Source organism: Lasiodiplodia theobromae (genome assembly GCF_012971845.1).
Source record: "Lasiodiplodia theobromae strain AM2As chromosome Unknown scaffold_1, whole genome shotgun sequence".
Classification (NCBI taxonomy): Eukaryota; Fungi; Ascomycota; class Dothideomycetes; order Botryosphaeriales; family Botryosphaeriaceae; genus Lasiodiplodia; species Lasiodiplodia theobromae.
Genome location: NW_023336399.1, coordinates 92,913 through 111,976, shown reverse-complemented (window position 1 = coordinate 111,976; position 19,064 = coordinate 92,913). Strand labels below are relative to the sequence as shown.

Genomic DNA, 19,064 nt, shown 5'->3' with positions numbered 1-19,064 from the left:
TAGCTGTTTCCGTATATGGCATAGTCAAAGCTTCGCCGGTGATCCGCGCAACGCTCTCCCATGTACTCGTGTGACCGCGATACGAACACCTCAAACAAGAAGCGATCGCCCTTTCAAACCGTAGCACTGTAGTATATGTAGAACTGAGCACGTCGTAAGCACTACAATGTCGTCTTCAGCATGTCGGGGTCAGACGCGGTACAGAGCTACGAAAATGGGGCAGCGATGAATGTCGGGAACGCGGACGACGACCCCTTCGGCCCACCGGCATTACACTACACCCTGCGCACGCGCAAGAAAAACATCGCCCGGTTCTGGACGCCACTGCTGCTAGACTGTTGCGTCATCCCGGTGGCGCTGTACTACTCCCTCCGCTTCTCGACGCGCCTGTCCAACGCCACCATCTTCGGCATCACCACCGCCCTGACCGGCGGCACGCTCGTCCTCGAATTCTTCCTCCGCGGCTACCATCTCTGGAAGGCATCCTCGCGCTGCCGGCCCAAAGGCGCGCCGCGCGCCTACTTCGACCACACGCACTGGGTCTTCCTGCTCGCCATCCTCGTCACCGTCGCCGAGCTCGTCGTCGGCAACGCCTACCCCGACCCCATCGAGCGCCTGCTCGCCATGCCCGCGCCCAGCGTGCTCTTCGTCTTCGCCGCCGACGTCCTGCTGCGCGACCTCCTGCACCTGTGCAAGGCCAAGGCTCCTTGCCGCATCTCCACCTGCCCCGCCGGCACCGCTTTCCGCCCGGGCATCTACGCCGTCGTTGAGGATATCGTCGCCACCGACGGCGGCGGCGGAACAGAGTTTAGGGAGGACTTTAGCTTGAGGTATCGGAGCAGCTACCGCTTCCGCCATATGCTGCGCGCGCTCTCGCTGTTCTGGAGTCTGGGAGGAGTCGTTACCGCGCTGGGCACGTCCGCTCTGGTGTGGACGCTAGACGTCGATTACGCATATGGTGTCGGCTGGGTCGCGCCGTTCGTTTGGGGGTTGATCTGGACTCTTCTCACACTGTATTGGGTGCCGGTGTGCTTGAAGCTCGAGTACGCCTCGTGGGCCGAAGTACGTAACGGGCCTGCTATGCTATAGATGTATGATATGGGAATGACGGTACAAGACAAAATTGAAAGTTTCCACGACAAATAATATAGACATGAGAAGGAAGAGGTAGCGTTGGTAAAGAGCGCCGCCAATGAGGCTAAACAAATAGAAGCAAAGAGTTGTTAACTGTTATTGTAGGAAAGATGTCTAGGAAAATCATTTTTATATGCTCGTGTTTCTATAAAAGAAGCTTTGGCTGACAGGTAGAGTCGTTACCTGTCGTAGTTACAAACTAAAGCAGCACAGACAACATTTCCGCAGTAGCTCTCCATGCCTGTCGGAGAGCTTAAGTGCCATTTTTCTGTCCTCGATCTCGAGCTTTAAGGCCGGAATATCCACTAATAAGTTCTGTCTTTAAGCCGATCATAGAGGAGCAGTCCACTATGCTATATACGCTTTGACGGAAACAGTAAAATTTGTTCCTTACGCGCAGCTCTATTTGCACTACAAATGGACTAGGTAGTAATAGAGATCTTCAGCAGTCAGTACTGAAAATACCGGCGACACCCTCCATTGGCTGACGAAAATTGACTCATATACACTTAATCAGTCTATCTAGCATGTGATCATTCATTGATAGAGTGTTGCTATCAACGCTTTCCGCGTGCGCCAGTGTCTCAAAATGTCGCGGTGAAACTTGGTTGCCTTCCGGTGTAGTCGAGAGCGAGGTGCGATCGCCGATCCCGAAACTGAACGAGTAGCTGGGGATCTTCAAAGATTCGCATAAGGAGTTGCTCGGATGATATGGACTGCGACGCAGTCTTCTTTCGGCGATGAGCGCGTAGGGTATACGGGGTTCAAATTGGAATATCAGAGACATGGCCGCACGAGATAAACACAGAGGCCGCAATTGATGCAGTTAGCAGAGCCTGGTCCGGCGTCAGACATGATTTCTAGCGAGGCTGGCCAGCCAAGTATTGAGCCAAGCAAGAAGGCCTCCTGCCCGGCAAATCAATTCCATGTGGCGCTGGAAGACACGGCGAATGAAACAGTCCGTTACTCATTAGTGCTACCTCTTAGCTGAGATTCGCCTCAATGATCGACATCTTTTGTGACTGGACATCCATTCTCACTTATACGACTTCGACCCCGCTCATACACCCCGCACCCTTCAGCTTCCCCACCAACGCCACGAACGTCCCAAAACACTCTCTTGCAACCTACATTATCACTGATCATCCTACCACTGCGTCCGTCTTCTTACCTCGCTCTCGCACGACATCTGTTAATGGACACTACCATCGGTAACACCCCTCCGAGCCCCGCGATCATCCACTCCACGAGCCTGACTCGTGGGCGTATGTAGCTCGATGTACACATCTTCGTAGCTTGGGCCACTGCTCCGATCAGGGCAGAACGCTGACGTAGAACACCACGCCAAGAAGGGAGCAGTAGTCAGACTGACTGTCACTGCAGACAGCGTCAATAGCGGAGCATGAAGACGCAGTGAAGAACGCTTCGGCTGTGCTAACCAAATACCAGGAGACAGTCCTGATTCTTATCCTGACTTGCTGTTTCCTGATATAATTGCACGCTCGCTCAAAATGTTCGGGATTGCTACATTGAACACCATGGCTGACCACCTGCGTAGTGGGCTCGGATTGTGCAAACGTGGGATCGGGGGAGTCAGTTGGCAATGCAGGGGGCGAGTGGCTTTCAACTTCTTGTAAGCGCGGGGTAGCTGAACCCGCTGCTCCCGATTTTGATTGCGGCTCAGCCCATCACCGATCGACTGACTTCACATGTTGAAAACAGCTGCCGGTGAAAGCCACGGTAGCGGGCTTCATTGCCTAGAATCCGAGAACAATCACCCATCGAGGCTGTGCTGCCCGAGGCCGCCCCGTGCATGCGCAGGCGACAGAAATTGGTAAAAGCCAGCAAGCCGCAGAAAGCAAGGCTATCCAATTATCGAAGGATTTGTTTCCTTATCAATGCGGGGCTTCACAGCTGATGCTTACATTGAATAAGCAGGAGCCGGGTTTACCATCCGCAGCTGACAAACGCAGCAAGCCTCGTCACTCATATGCAAGCGCCGAAACCTTTGTCGCGAATACGAGCATAGAAATTTCCAACTTAAAGGCTTAGCTGTTAACCGACTGAACATTCTACCTAAGGTTAACTTTCTCTTTCGCCCTACTACTGAGTTAATCACTGCCCGATCAAGCTTTGCTATTGTCACTCGAGGACTTTCTAAAATGGACTGGACGTTGGACGAGCAAACGAGGAGGTACTATTACTATGACGACGACACGAACGAAACTGTGTATGACGATGGCCGAAGATTCGAGTACGTATTCCTTCTTTGTTACTAGCCTAAATTGAATCCCATGAAGCTGCCGCGTACTAAAATTGGAACAGGGGTGCCAGGAGCGATATGGAACCGGGCAGAGCAATCTTACTTGATGCGCCTTATGACATACATGAACACCCAACAGGATTATTCCCGGAGAGAGCCGACGAGTTCTCAACATCCTTCCCTTCAGAACCACTCGACGAGGCTCGCTATAAATTTGTGAGGGACCTAGGTGAAGGCACGCAAGCGACAGTGGGCGAGTACAAAGATGGAAAAGAGGTACTCGCCATCAAGACCTACCAGTTCCAGTCCTCCACCAACGAACTCTACCACAACATCCAGCGGGAAATCGAAATCATGGGACGCCTTTCCAGGCAAGAAGAAGCACACGACTACATGGTCTCCCTCATCCGCTGGCACAAAGACCCCGAGAAGCACGAGATCAAACTCGTAATGAGCCCAGTTGCATCGCAGGGAAGTCTTTGCGATCTTCTTCTCCGCCAGTTTGACGAAACCACCGAAGTCATCGGCGAACAGTTCCTCCTCAATGCAATCGGGAACCTGGCACAGGGCCTCGCATTTATCCACTTGTCGTCAATGCGCCACAAAGACATCAATACCCAGAACGTGCTCATCCATGAAGGTCGCGCCATTTACGCCGACTTTGGTATCTCACTGATCTTTAATTGTTTGATCTCGCCAACGGGCGCCTCGTTCAACCCCACTGAATCTACCCTGTACGAGAACGCGTATGCCGCACCCGAAATAGTAGACGGCGCGCCCAGAAGCACAAAGTCGGATGTGTTTTCTCTGGGATGCGTGTTCTGGGAGCTTTTGGCTGCGAGAAGCGTGGCGGTGTTGGGCAGAGATGATTACAAGATGGAGACGGGATTTCATTGGGGAGAAAATCAAGCAGATGGGTACGCGAGGAGGGTGCGGGATCGGAGTCTACGTATGGCTTTTGAGAGCATGAAAGAGGAGGACGGTATGCAAAAGTATGGGCGGATTGTTGATGTGATTGAGATGATGGTGAGCGAGGATCCAGATGAGAGGCCTGAGGCTGATGATGTCTTTGATCTAATATTTGGATAAGCGCTCGTCTGGTGGGCTGATGCCTAAGAACTGCAAGTCATTGTATTGTCTTCTCCATCTTAAAGAGCACATTGTGATCTCTAAAAGCACCATCACAAAAGTCAGGAACAGTGCGGGCACGGGGAAGGCGAAATGTTGGTGTAGAGTGACCAGCATGTTTACCTTCATCGTCTCCACTTCCACGGTCCCAGTATACTTCATGCGCCTTGTATCATGGAATTTGTAATGCTTTTTCTGAGAGTACCACACTGGTTTCATTATGGAAATCAACAAGCTCACTCTCATCCCTGGAATTCCTGACCGAAATATGTGTGGATGTCGGCACGCGAGTCTGTCCAGGCCGACGCCGCAGCTATTAGACGCCGTGATCAGACAGCATTTCAACCAGATTCTGGTGCCCTCCGGCTAAAGCAGCACGAACAGCATTGCCGCAGTGTCCAAAAGCGCTGGCGTCGGCTCCGTTCTCCAGCAGTATCCGAACCACGGTATCGTGTCCTCTGTAACATGCGGCTTGGAGAGCATTCCCAAACTTTCCGCCTTGTGCGTTGATATCTGCGCCACTTTCAAGCAGCATCTTGACCACCCTCTCGTGCTCCTGCCATGAGGCGGCCTGAAGAGCATTTCCGTACTCTCCGCCTTGGACATTGGGATCCGCTCCTTTATCGAGTAGCATCTGGACTACGTTGTCGTGCCCTTCCGCTGATGCAACTTGGAGAGCATTTCCATGATAGCCGCCATGGGCGTCAACATCCGTGCCTTTGGCAAGTAGCATCTGAAGTACGCTCTCATGGCCTGGACATGACGCAGCAACAAGAGCATTGCCGTAAATACCACCTTGAGCATTGACGTCTGCACCCATCTTGAGCAACATCTTAACCATCCGCCTACGGCCCTCGAATGAAGCAGCCTGAAGAGCATTACCATATACGCCGCCCTGAGCATTGACATCGGCGCCTCTGTCAAGCAGAATCTTGGCTACTCTCTCCTGTCCTCCGGCTATAGCCGCCTGAAGAGCAGTACCGTGGTCTCCGCCACGCGCGTTGATATCCCCACCCTTGTCGAGTAGCACCTGCACCACCTTCTCATGTCCTGCGAATGAAGCGGCCTGGAGTGCATTGCCGTTGTGTCTGGCGTGAGGATTGTCCTTGGCCCAGTTCACAAATAGCTCTTCGATATCCTTCTCGTACGGTCCGAAGCTGGTAGCTACTACAGCCTGGATGGAGTCCCCGAAGTGGCCTTGCTCATTCATGTCGGCGCCGGCGGCGAGTAGTATCTCAACTACCTTTTCGTGGCCTTCGTATGACGCAGCGACAAGCGCACAGCCGTAGAAGCCTCCCTGTGCATTGATGGAGGAGGCGTCTTTGTTGATTATCGTTTGAACAAGGTTCTCATCTCCTTTCGATGAAGCGAGCTGAAGTGCATGTTCGTTCTTAATCGTGGCGGTTATAGGGCTCGGATTTTCCATGTTGTTGGCTCTCTTGAATACTAAAATATGCATCAGGATTTGGGTGAACCTGATATTGAATTAAATATCGTAAAGGTATAGTACAGTTACCAGGTGGTGTTGATTAAAGATTTCGGCAGTAGTAGATGTCACACGGATCAGTTTTGATGGGTTTTCAGGATGATACAAGGTGTGAGGCTGTATATATTTATTCTCGTATTAAATAGCACAGCCTCGTTGTTTTAATAACGGGTATTCTCTTTAGTGGGGACGGTGTGGCTTAGACGTTCAGCCACAACATCTCGCTTTAGCCTCCCCCCGCATCTCCGGATCATGGCACTGATTTCATTATTCATTTTTTAGGCTTGCCATTACGGAAACAGTTAGTCCCTGCCATACTAGCCTGCAGTGTAGCGCTGTAAAATTTCATTGAGACAATTATTAAAAAGACTCCACATACACTTTGTATGGATATATTAGTATACTGATTACCAATGTCTCAGAAATATAGATTTCCACGACGTGGTGGAGGTGGTAGACCGTCTTTCTCTTCCGTAAGACACAAAATTAGTCTATCACCTCCACCAACCGACTCGTCCTCTTCAAACGCTTTGAGCGGAATTGCCTCTGCCCCGGAAGATCTGCGCGCTCCACGCTCTTGATGATCGACAATATGCTGTACTACAGCCTCGCCGCCTTCCGCAGAGAACCTCTGTGCATCATCGCCCTGGCAGTCACTCTGCTCCAGAGCGCCGCCCTGCGCTACGACGGCGCCGTACCGCACCTTCTTTTCCCCTACCGCGCCCACCAACCCGCCCAGTTCTTGATTGCTCCCCGCTTCCGCCATCAGCGGGCTCCTGAATGCCTTGGCCGTCTCCAAAGGGCTCATCGAGACCACACGGCCAAGTTGCCACCAGCCAAAATACAGCGGCAGCACGGCGAGGACATTGATGAGCATAACACACAAACTAGCGAGCAGGTAGTACGGGTTCAGCCGGTAGATGACGCGGCCGACTTCCTCGGTCCCGGGCGTGGTCTGAAGGGTCGAGCTGTTGGAAAGGCCGATGGATGCGCGGAAGATAAGCTCGCGGAGGGCGCTGCGGATGTCGGGCATGGGGTTGGAGTAGGTGATACTGCAGTTGTTGTACATGCCGTTGGTCTGGTACGTGTAGCGCATAGAGCCGTTTCCCTGGACCGACCAGTAGGGGAGGCGTGCTTGTAGAGTGATATTGCTGCCGAATAGCTGGTCCGCGACGAGGTAAAAGCCGCCAGCTGTCGAAAATTGATCGGCAATTGAGCCGCCTTCATATCTCACTGGGCTGATAGATAGGCTGTCGTTGGCGCCGCCTGGACGGAGGCTAGCGGTGTTGTTCGCGATGGTGATGGGATACGAGACTGTGGCTAGGCGGAAGCTACAGTCGACCGTGTGGAGGACGCCAATGCAAGCAGAGTCATCCTTGTACTTGACACTGGCGTTAAATTCTGCTGCTGTTTCTCTTGAAAAGATAATGCTGCCAATATTCTCCTCAGTGCTCGTAAAGCCGCCGCCGCCAGGATTGACTTGGAAAGTCAAGTTATAAGGCGTGGTGCCTTCTGTACAACGCTCGTCGAAGCCAGACGCAACCACGCGTGTGGCACAAACTCCTCGGCACCCGGTTGCGTTCAACCGTATGTCATTCCGGGACTGATAGGCGTTGAAAATCTGGCCGAATTCGTGGGTGAGAGATGTCGGATTGAAACTACGAACAGGGATGACTCCTGAATACCCGTACGGTATATCCCTGGTGCTGAGCTGGGTGGTGATGGTTGTGTTCCGTAGAGTAGACATCGTGATGACTGAAGATGAGCGCTGAAGCAAAGGCCCATCAACAGCTACCAAAGTAGTGATAATACAGGCGAGCGCAACGGTGTTGAATTTATTACACGACAGTAACGACTTGCTAAAGCTGGTGGCGTACGCCCAGGATAGGTGGAGGTCCTTGAGAGTTGCTCCATTCAAAGCCTGTCTCCACCAGAAAAGTGCGAGGCTCTCGGCCAAGGCGTAGCGCAGGGCCGAGTTTGCGACCGCGGATAGGATGGCCAAGATGACGGTAGGCTGCAAGGGATACTTTGCAGAGGGCCAAGAGTCGATATCCTTGCCGTTTGATTGCAGTAGTGTTCCAAATGCGGCGGCACCGCAAACGACGGCCGTGAAGAGAGCTAATAATCCAGACCAAGGTATGGTTCTGGTATTTCCTGTCGACCATTCTTTGCAAGTCTGTAGAGGTTTGTGTGATGCGTGCGCCATGGTGAGAAGTGAACAAGGCTAGAGGATGGGACCCCAACTGGAGGGGCTTCTCCGCCTCTTAAGTTTTCAGATCCCATGCCAGTGGCACGGGAAGGCTGTTAGAGGAACGGAGTTATTTCTTGAAGCTTCAGCCCCCGACCGAAACAAAAATATACATCTGGATTAGGTAGTAATACTGTTCCTTCTGAACGAGTGACTAAAATCTCACCTGCAGATTGTGCACGCAAGGCTTTGCCTTCAGGCAGCAAATGAGGCTCGTCTTCACGCACATACCCACCAATGGCATCAAAGCTGGCTGAGAAATGCGGCCAAACGTAGCTGACAAATAAAAGCAGAATAATCGATAGGTGTAGCCACATTTATGATGGTGGTCAGAATAATTACCACAATAGTCGGGGAGGAGATCTTCAAATGAACAGCACCACGAAAGTTCCAACCGGGGGCTGATGAATTGAAGTTTGTGTACTCCGATGAAACTGAAGATTTAACACGAGTATTCTGGCGTTGGGGTGTAATGCGAACTGATATATGACACTTCTGCACTCTGAAGACTTGTATCATTCAAGCTGACCGCTGCGCATCTCATGCATACAGGTGAGTGGGGATAGCTTCAGCACGTTGCTGTCTTTGCCAGCAAAATAAATAAGTAGAAAAGCCTTTCAGAATGTCAATTCTCGCAGGGTGAACTGAGACCGAACTTTGGCGCCCGCAAAGCTTACAAAAAAACCTGAGTATGAACCTTTTCAAATCACCAATCGCTTGGAAACGCATTAGAAATATCTCTCCCCATTACCAATAGCAGACTTTCTATTCTGAGACAAAGGAAACTAGCTTTCCGTGCCACTGTCTGTCCCACCACTAACATATCCACCAACAGAGACCATCAACACAGCGGCATATGCAGTAACAATTGCCAGCCTGTCCTTGATATCCATTGCCCTTGGCAGTAAGCTCAGGAACCAAATACGGATGATCTCCGTTACGAGCCCGATGAATCCAAGGACACCAATCAAGATAAAGATGGAGAAGGAGATGACTATCAGGATACTAACTTTAGTACGATGCGGGTCCAAGACAATGATGAGCATCGGGACTATAGCAAGCAGGCCGCCAGCTGATGCTATCATTATCTTAAAGATTTCAGCAACCAAAATGGCTACTATCGTCTGAACTATGTCTCGGACTTCAGCGGTTTTTATAAGTATTAGCAGGACTTTTTCCCATCGATTCACCGGGTCAGAAGGGCTGGTAGTCCCAGTTCGAGTTCGAGTTCGAGCCTGCATCCTTTCCAGATCATCGACTGCATCGCCTACCGAGAGCCCTCATGTTAGCCTTTCTATGCCAAATCGGGGTAACGCTCCATTGATTTCATGCAAGCGAACCAGGAGGGAAAAAAAGTCGGATTCTGTTGCTTACAATAGTTATGCATGGTTTTACGCACACAGTCCAGATCATCTATACTCAATGTTTCCTGCCCGAAGATCCTTTTGCGAAGCTGCTCAAGTTCTTTGTGGTAACGGTGGATAACAAGCTCCTGTAATTCGAGGAAAACTTCGAAATCCATCTCATGGCTCGTCCTCTGGGCGATGTTGTGGTCTTTAGTGGGTAGCGTTGTCGTCTTCTCTACCTTTTCAGGAGCCGTATTTCCACCCTCAAGATTCGGTGCTGAGTGCCACCGGCGGTCATCCGGCTTGAAATTTGTGCTTCTGAGTTGATATAGCGACTGAGTATTTCGTATGCGAGATAACGCTGGACTCATTTAGCTATGACGCATGTGTTTTCGACAAGTCGTTTTCCTACCTTTCGAACGACTGGAGGACACTGGTGGATTCTCAGTCACTTCTTCCATTATTGATGGTGTTCTTTCGACACCAATGGCAGGCTGTGGGTCCATTGAGAGCCCTGTGAGCTTCTTGTTGAATTTCTTTAAGCTCCTTCGTGAGAATACTCGTAAGGCTTTGCGGAGACCTTCATGCGGCTGGCTGATGGGTCGAAATCTAGGAGATTCATACCAAAACTACCAATACTCACTACGAAATTAGGGTCATGTGAATCAACAGAAATGGAAAATTTCAGCTTGCATTAGACCCCAACAAGCTTTGGCCAGAAAATGCGTTTTCGCGTGTTGGCCTTACAGCCTTCTTCACCGAGGAGTTCGTGCCGGGTCGCCGTCGAGTTTGACTCAGCTCGAGGAGCATGCGATTGAGGAAATGCTTCTTATATATAGCAAGCAATAGAACAGTGTAACGTCCGGGTGTTGCCTTCAGCTCGCTAGCGTGCTGACGGGCGTTAAGCTTCGGCCACCACCGCATGGCTATTGTCCGAAATGCGCAAGGCAGCTTGCCGAAATCATTGGGCAACATGATGGCTGCAGAGCCGCGATAATTCATGTCAGGCTGCACGAGGCTTACGCGGTGAGGCATCTACGACAGCAAGGCAAGGCTAGAGTTGTTGCACATGCAGTCATCACATATGCGGTAAGCAATTCAATCGTGCAGAGCTAATATATTCCTACATTAGGGATGCAGCGGATGGAAATGGGCCAGTGGATGGCAGTATCTGCGAGCACACGTCACGGAAAGGCCAGGTTCATCATGCGACCGTCAGCAACGCCAACACCGTGCGGCCTCCCTCACACCTTGAGAATTGCCGCAAAATGTGCATAGAAAATCTTTTATGCAGCTATCTTGTATTATATGCCTCAATGAGCACAGGTATCCCATTTAGTTGTGCAGATTTGGTCTAGGCTATGTGAGTGGGGGCGCTTGAGGTGCCCCGGATTCTGTTGTGCAGCTTAGAAGGCTGCAGAATGCAGATGTAGGCCTTTTGGCGCTTCGCCCCATGTAATTCACGGACTCGGATCTCTGCAGCCACGTAATAGTGAAAAGCTTGGCATGCACTCACATTGAAAAGAGCATTCTCAAATTCAGTGACCTTAAGAACTATAGCTTGGATAACATTCCTATTTCGATAATGTTCCTCGTCCGTTCCGCATCGCTAGACGCTAACATTTGTTGGGAACCTTGTTTGCAACAAACTCCTGCGAATTGATATGCAACATCAAGAAATTTACTTCTACATCGCATATCTGCTGGTTATGCAACGTCGGCTTTGGTAAATTCTATACTGCCTGCGTTTGATGTACCCGACTCTAGGCTGTTCTTCTGCTGCTGGTGGCTGGCGTAAATATCTTCTGTGTATATTACAGAGCGGTGGGTAGCCCGAAAGAGTAGATGCTAGATAACGTGGCCTGTTACACCATAGTCAGCTCCTGTTCTGGTCTGCCCCGCGGCCTACATTAGCCGTCAGCCGCACGATATGAAGGTATGCAGCAGGGATGTCGGAATTGACACCGTTGAAAGTTACAGGATGACCCCGATCATGACGATAGTTTACATTTCTTGTAGTAAGTCACTGCTGCACCTGATGAAAGTCTCAAGCTTCCAGAGCAAAGATATCAGCTACGAAAACTTCCACTCGAACGCAGCCATTGCCTGGAAGTAATGCAGTCAACCCATGATAGAAGAGATAGTTCGATATGCTGTAAATGCCTCGTGGGAAATTGTGAAGGTTATTCCCTCTCGTAAAACAGGCGTCTGTAGCACGTCTTGCACATTGGCCTTCCGTCTGAGCTTCGCAACAGCTGTGTTCGTGGCTGGTCGACGTGGTCTCTAAGCGTCGCTTGGTTGTCTTAAATTGTTCGGAAGCTCGATAGTTTAATCCTGACTGCAAGTACGCATATTTGTAGACTGGGGAAGCTGCTCTGATCATGGCAAAAGAGATGGTGTGGAACTCCTCGACAAGACGACCGCGCTTGCCAGAATCTTTGTCAGCGCAGACAGTCTATAGCGATTCCCGAAGACGGAACGAAGAAAGACTCGGATGGAAAGTCTCGGATTGTACAGACCATTAGGATGGCGGGACTGCGGTAAGAACAGAAGGCTCATCTCATTTTCCATCAAGCAGCGTAGGTACAATCCTAAATATCCACAACTCGGCACCCCTCGTGCCAACAGCAACGTCGTTCCCGGACACTGTTGAGCGGGCCGGCCGATACTTAGCAGGCAGCCAAAGCACAGGCTTGTTCTCGTAAGTGATCCACTCCCCACCGGGCGCTATACCAACACCCTGGAACCGGGCGCGCTGCTGCGATGGCGGCGTACCAGCGTCCGCCACTGGCGACGGGGCAAGCGCAATCGTCCCAATATCAACGCGCACACACGAGGACCCCCCCGTCCCATCATCATCAAACGCGATCTCATGCAGGAACTGCCCAACATACAACACCTGCAGACACACCCCGCTGCCGGCGTCCCACACCCGGACGTGTTCATCCCACCCCGTCGACGCCAGCCTCGCGCCGTCAGCCGCCCACGCCACGGCCAAGACGCTGCTCCCGTGCCCCTCCATCGTCCGCAGCCGCTCGCCGCTCACCACATCCCACACCGCGACCAGCCGGTCCCACGAACCCGAAGCCAGCCGCGCCCCGTCGGGCGAGAAGGCCACGGCCGTGACGCCGCTCTCATGGCCCTGCAGCGCCCGCACGCACTCGCCGCTCGCTACATCCCAGATCCTGATCGCCCGCCCGCCCGACGCCAGCTGCGTCGCGTCCGGCGCGAACGCCAGCGCCCGCACCGTGCTGTTGCGGCGGCTGTGCGCCTGCTCCAGCGTCCGCACGCACGCGCCGCTGCTGCTGCGCGCGTCCCAGATCTTGATGACGGGCGACCAGCCGTTGTCGTCTGACCCCGCCGACGCCGACGCCACCAGCGCCGCGTCGGGCGACCAGACGACTTGCTCGACGCCGCTGCCGAGCTCGCCGTAGCCCGACAGCGTGCGCACGTGCTCGCCGCTCGAAGCGTGCCAGAGCTGGATGGTGCCGGACGTCGAGGCGGTCGCTATTAGCGGCGTCGAGGGCGGGGAGTGGGAGATGGAGATGGAGATGATGCAGTCGCTCCAGGAGGGCGGCGGGGCGACGCACGTGGACCAGGTGCTGGGGGGCACGGCGGCGGGGTGGACGGAGACCCATGGAGGGGCGTGGTGGGGGGAGTAGAGGGTGCGGATGGGGCTGGCGGCGGGGCTGAAGACGAGGGCGGAGGCGTAGGCTTGGAGGGGGGCGTGGGAGATGGCGGGGGCGTGGGAGGTGATGAAGTGGTGGGCGTCTTCGACGAGGGTGTGGAGGGGGGAGACTGCTGCTGCGTTTGTTGGGGGGGAGACCAATGTTTTTTTCATCAGCTTTTCCATGGATTCGACGCCTCGGGGCATGTCGTTGATAAGGCTCAGGGCCTCCAGCCAGTAGAGGTACTTCCGCTTTAGGAAGTCGTGCACGGCGCCTTCGTCCTGAAGGCTGGCGCCCGTGTGTTCGGGTGAAGTGAGGGGCTGCGAAGCGTCGAGGTGGTCTATCCAGTACGAACATGCGTAACGCGATGCAGCTAACGGGTCCGGATCTGGCCGTCTGACCTGCTCGGCGAGATATCCCGGCTCTTTCAGGTCGTACATGTCTCGATGGAGGGTTTGGGACATGATTTGGAGCGATCTGGCAAACATGTTGTAATGCGTGGCGTCTTCCCATCCTGGCGGGAAGAACTTGTCGAATGCCTTGTAGAATTCCTCGTCGAGGGCCGTGCATGTCTCGTTGAATGTCTTGTCGGGTTTCCGGTTGGCTGATTCTTTGATAAGAAAGTCTTTTGCGGACTGGTGCACAAAGTAGACAGTGCCCTCTCGCACAACAAGGAACGAGCTGCAGGAGCGAACAATCTCCTGAACCGACTTCTGCATGGATTCCTGGTCGTCAGTTGCGTCATCAACAAGAGCCACCAATTCTCTCATCGTGACCGGTCGGTAGGCAGTCGCAACCGAAGCCATTACCCGCTTGCAGAGATCAGTGTCGCACAACTGACCTATCTGCACAATCGCCCGCCTGTACAGAGAGTCAAGCCCGGGCGGAAAGGCACCCAAGGCATCCTTAACATTCTGTTGTGGAACCTCTCTGAGATTCCGACAGACCAGTGCAACCCAGAGAAAGGTGGCGTTCGCATTCGACGCCAAGTACTCTAGCACACAGTCTCGAGTACTCTCGTCGTAGTTGTTCAGATCCGCGAGCTCAGACACCTCATGCTTGATCAAGGTGCCAACGGCTGCCGAGATCGACTCTTTGTAGCGGTCAACATTCAACCTCGTGGCGTGCGGGAGACGCACGTAGACCTCCGGCGAATAGCGGCTTAAGATGATGAACTTGAGGGGTGAGAGCAGCTGCGACGTCTGATGAATAAAGTCCAGCAGCTTCGACAAGTCCGTGGTGCACTCATCGAGCGCATCGATAACCAAGTACGTCTCTTTCAGCCGTTCGTCCTGCAAAACGGCAGTAAAGAGCTTCGACAGCGCAACCCACGCATTTGCACCCTCGAAACACTCTCGCCCGTCAAGCTGGTACTTCGTACAGACGTACGAAATGAGCGACGGCTGCTGCTCCATCAGCAAATACAGCCAGCCTCGCAGCACAGCCGTGGCGCTGTTGACGCGCTCGTCTCCGGCCTGGCAGAAGAAGTAGAGCAAATTGATCGACTCGTCCGACTTTTGCAGCTCATCGATGATCCCGCATAGCCCCATCGTTTTCCCCTTCCCCGCATCGCCCGTGACCCACAGCATTCGGATTCGCGAGTCGTCTCCGTGCCGCCATTCTTGGAACACGACGTTATTGACGATCCAAGCGTACGCCTCCTTCAGTAACCCGCCTTGGAGCTCCTCGATGCGCTGCTTCTCGGCTCGAGAATCGGTGGCGTGTAGGGCTGTTAGACACCTGTGGCGCTTTTTGGTCTTGTGCGCCGGCTTTTGCTCCGCTGAGGTGGATGGAGAAGTGGGATTGCCGGCCATGGCTGGTGCGGAACAGATACTTCAACTACGGGAGCATCGGTGTAGGGACTCTTTTGTGCTCGAATTATCTGGAGCCAAGGCCGTACGCCAGTCGCCTAGCCGACTGTTGCCTCAGATGATGATGATGATGATGGATTCATAGGTTAGATATCTCAGACTGTTGCCTCAGAAGCTTAGGCTGATCCTCGGATCGGATGAAAGTCTGACGACTTTGTCAGCAAAGCTGACTCAGCCAACCTTTGGGGCAACCGTTTGTTCCGATTTCTACGCTCGTCCGTTGCTTTCCTAAATATGAGCCCGCCACGTTTTATCCACAGTCTGGAATTGTTGGTAATACTCCAGTTGCTTAATGGCAAGCTCGTACTGGGCGATCCATGATATCGTGCGGATTGTTCTGACTTTCCGCCAACATACCAATGTCTTTGCAGCTGTCATTGACCGGAGACGGTGCTGTTGCAGCAGCTTCCGTTGACTTCGATCCCAGGAGAAGGTGCTACCTGAGCTGGAGGAGCAATGGAACACTAGCGACTTCGCAGCTGAAGAGATAATTAGTACAGCAGATAATGCAGTAGCCAACATAGTACATGTGGCAACGATAGGTAAAATAGTATGTGGAGCGACCGCAAATGAAGCAGCAACGTATAAAGCAATAAGTAACGCGACGGAAGTGGTCGTACGTCTGTTAAATCCAATAATTCGTTGCTAACCGTCGGACTGGAGCCCGTGCGGCTGAAGGAAGCAATGTGAGCAGATGACGAGAAGGATATAGGCTTGTATCTTGATGCGTCTCTATTCAACAAATTTTCTGATGGCGACGAAAAACAAGTCTGGCAAGTAAAACACTAGCGAGGACGGCTCCAACTTCACAAAACTACTTACGGCGGCACGGACACAGGATGACGTATAATAGATATATGTTTCCTTTGCACCTCGCTCGCCGAAGTATGTAACGCTAGAGAGGAGGTGAGATAGGTTAGACGCAGCCTAAAAGCGGGGCCGATTTTTATGCTTCTCGGAGCGCGTCCTTTTGCTGCCACGGGCCGACTGACGATCGGCCCTTAATTCCGGCTACGACTCTTGAAAGCACAACTAACTCAGCTATTACTGCAAATGCCTATGGTGCACAAATTGGCAATTGAATACTTGGCAGAAACCCCGATGATGATGGTGTTTATCCAGGCGAGGTCTTGGAAATAGGTTGAGGTGCTATTACGGATGCCGACGGAACGCTTGGGCCACCGGCTTTCAGCGACGACGTCTGACCCGTTCTCTGTCGCCCAGCAAGTGCAAGTTGCCACATGTTCCATTCGCCTACACAAGCAGCGTGTTTCTTCCAGTGGAGAGCCTCAGCCTTTACCGATCCAGGGGCGCAGTCCCGCTGTTAGTGCGAGAAGTGCCGCATCGGCAGACGGCAGACCGCTCTGTTTCGTTCGTTAGGCTATGTATCTGACTAGCTAGTTGATGCGCACGTTTATTTGAACTTGTCAGAACGCAACTAGTAATGTTTCAGCCAAGACAACCAGAACAGTCTCCCTATACAGAGTCAGGTACCAGATGGCTCTGTTTGTCACGGATACGGCTGGTTCTCTTCCCGACACCTCCCACTAACACTGAACCCATTGACGTCAACGTCACTCCACCTTCCGTCCAGGGCATGGATGCGGACGGACGCGTCGATTTAGGCAAGCGAATTATCAGCGCAACATCCCAGCAAAGATATCTCTTGTCTGCGGCCATTGATCCTGCCAAGTATTGTAGGCGAGCAGTTCTGAATCCACTTGACTGATTCAGCATGCCTACCTCCGCTCCCGGCCTGAATCGTCGGTTCACGATGATGTGCTGTCCGTTTGAATCGTAGGTTGAAAGGGATGCGCCGCACTTTAAATAATGGACAGCGCATCACCGTGAACCGACGATCTATACACACCCACCCATCCTCCCTCCATTCGTTCTTTTATCGCTGAGTCCGAATCATGGACTCGTCCCGTTCGTTTTGCGGTCTCAAGAGGCTGCTGGTCCAGTCACTCCTTTTGGCTAGCACCACGGCCGTCGCAGCTGCCCAGGATTCGCTCGAAGAATGTCTCGGCCAAGTCAGTGCTACCTTCGACGGCGAGCCCACCTGGGCCAATGAGACGTCGCCGTGGCAACTGCGCATCACGCCCAAGCCCATCACCGTCGTCCACCCCGAGACTTCGGACGATATTGCCACCGCCCTTTCTTGCGCCCAGCAATTCTCCCTGAAAGTAGCGGCCCTGAACGGCGGCCATTCGTACGGCGCGTACGGCCTGGGCGGCAACGATGGCGCTCTCGTCATCAACATGGAAAAGTTCACCGACATCAGCTACGATGAGGCCACCGAGACTCTGACGTACGTTACCCTTTCCCTCGCAACTAAGCCACAAGTTAACAAGCAAATAGCTACGGCGGCGGCAGCCGTGTCGGGCCAGTGGCCACATGGCTATGGAACAACCACGGACGCCACTTCCCGCACGTGCGAGCCAACTGGGTCGGCCTGGCCGGCTCATCCATCGGCGGCGGCTTCGGCACGACGTCGCGGATGCTCGGCACGCCCATGGACTACCTCTCCAGCGTGGAGTACATGCTGTACAACGGCAGCATCGTCACGGCCTCGCGCACCGAGAACCCGGACCTCTTCTGGGTCGCGCAGGGCGCCGGCTCCAGCTACGGCATCCTGCTCTCGCTGACGACCAAGACATGGAAGCCGGAGCACCAGCTCGTCACCAACTTCACCATCTCGCTGCCCAGCAACACCAGCCTCGACACGGGCGTCGACGCGCTGCTCGCGATCCAGGACTACGCCCTCACCACCGCCCCCGACACCTTCGCCATCCGCTGGCAGCTCGGCACCGCGCCGCCCTTCTCCGGCTCCGGCTACTTCTACGGCGACCCCGCCGAGTTCGACGCCACCATCGCGCCGCTCATGGCCGCCCTCCCCGCCGACGCGACCCTCACGACCGCCGTCGAGAGCTTCTGGGACATGGAGGTCATCGCGTCCCCGGCGCTCAATGGCTCCGCGGATACTTTCCCGCCGCGCAACATGTACCTGCAGGCCGTCGTGCTGCGCGCCGACCAAGGCTTCACCAGGGAATCGGCCCGCGCGCTGTACGAGCACACGACGTTCGCGTTCAACCGCACCGACCTGACCAAGTTCGGCTTCCTGGACTTGTGGGGCGGGAGCCCCGCGAAGGCGCTGCAGGACGGCGACACGTCGTTCGCGCATGCGGACAGCTTGTGGCTGGTGCGGTGGGAGGGAAGGCTGCAGACGGGGTTGAGCGAGTGGCCGGCGGATGGGATTGAGTACATGCAGGCTGGGTTCCGGCCGTTTTTGGATCAGCTGAAGGAGGAGGGCGTGCCGATTCGCGGGTTTGTTAACTACCGTGATACGGAGTTGAGCGAGGCGGAGTGGAGCGAGCGGCTGTTTGCGGAGAATTATCCGCGCATGAAGGAGATTAAGAAGGTGGTGGATCCGCTGGGTATGTTTACGACGAATGATCAGAGTATTCCGCTGCCGTAGGTTGGTAGTGCGGGAAAGGGATTTGTAGTATACTTCAATCTTATCATTTCGCCTTGATTGCGTAGCTGAAATGACGGTGTAATGTCTTGGTTGCTGTGTCAGCGTTGGCTCCCGTTATTCTAATGATACCTCTCAATGACCTCTGTAATAATAAGATCTCCTGCAGAAATAGCGTAGCCCACTGATATATTCCTTCTCTCGTCACAGTTGTCAAGTCTACACATTTACTTCAAAGAGCACTCGTGCCACCAAAATCTTCCTTATACGCTAAACTTGTACATCCCTTTCGTAATTTTAGTCCCGCGCATCGCTCAACGAGATACGGAATAACATCCTCAGAGGCCATAAACGACGCAATACTCAGCGCAGGATCGCTAAGGCAACTATTCGTGACGAGGCCAGCCTCATTGTTCCATAACAGCTTCAGTTTCCAGATAGTCTC

The 19,064-nt window shown here is 53.4% G+C and overlaps 5 protein-coding genes across 5 annotated transcripts; 3 read left to right on the top strand and 2 right to left on the bottom strand.

Annotated features, from left to right (window-relative positions):
- Window positions 1-180: 180 nt before the first annotated feature.
- On the top strand, window positions 181-1,089 carry LTHEOB_35 (uncharacterized protein; the record flags this gene model as incomplete). The annotated part of the gene is made up of 1 exon (XM_035512429.1): window positions 181-1,089. The coding sequence occupies one exon, from the start codon at window positions 181-183 to the stop codon at window positions 1,087-1,089; it is 909 nt and encodes a 302-aa protein (XP_035372037.1).
- A 2,207-nt stretch (window positions 1,090-3,296) lies between these two features.
- LTHEOB_34 (Rho GTPase activator) lies at window positions 3,297-4,486 on the top strand (the record flags this gene model as incomplete). The annotated part of the gene is made up of 2 exons (XM_035512318.1): window positions 3,297-3,388; window positions 3,460-4,486. The coding sequence occupies 2 exons, from the start codon at window positions 3,297-3,299 to the stop codon at window positions 4,484-4,486; spliced, it is 1,119 nt and encodes a 372-aa protein (XP_035372036.1).
- A 355-nt stretch (window positions 4,487-4,841) lies between these two features.
- LTHEOB_33 (uncharacterized protein) lies at window positions 4,842-7,758 on the bottom strand (the record flags this gene model as incomplete). The annotated part of the gene is made up of 2 exons (XM_035512207.1): window positions 4,842-5,971; window positions 6,510-7,758. 2 exons carry the CDS (start codon window positions 7,756-7,758, stop codon window positions 4,842-4,844), a joined length of 2,379 nt encoding a protein of 792 aa, XP_035372035.1.
- A 4,407-nt stretch (window positions 7,759-12,165) lies between these two features.
- Window positions 12,166-15,087, bottom strand: LTHEOB_32 (uncharacterized protein; the record flags this gene model as incomplete). The annotated part of the gene is made up of 1 exon (XM_035512096.1): window positions 12,166-15,087. One exon carries the CDS (start codon window positions 15,085-15,087, stop codon window positions 12,166-12,168), a length of 2,922 nt encoding a protein of 973 aa, XP_035372034.1.
- A 1,973-nt stretch (window positions 15,088-17,060) lies between these two features.
- On the top strand, window positions 17,061-18,622 carry LTHEOB_31 (Glucooligosaccharide oxidase; the record flags this gene model as incomplete). Its single annotated transcript, XM_035511985.1, has 2 exons — window positions 17,061-17,455; window positions 17,506-18,622. 2 exons carry the CDS (start codon window positions 17,061-17,063, stop codon window positions 18,620-18,622), a joined length of 1,512 nt encoding a protein of 503 aa, XP_035372033.1.
- Between the last annotated feature and the right edge of the window lie 442 nt (window positions 18,623-19,064).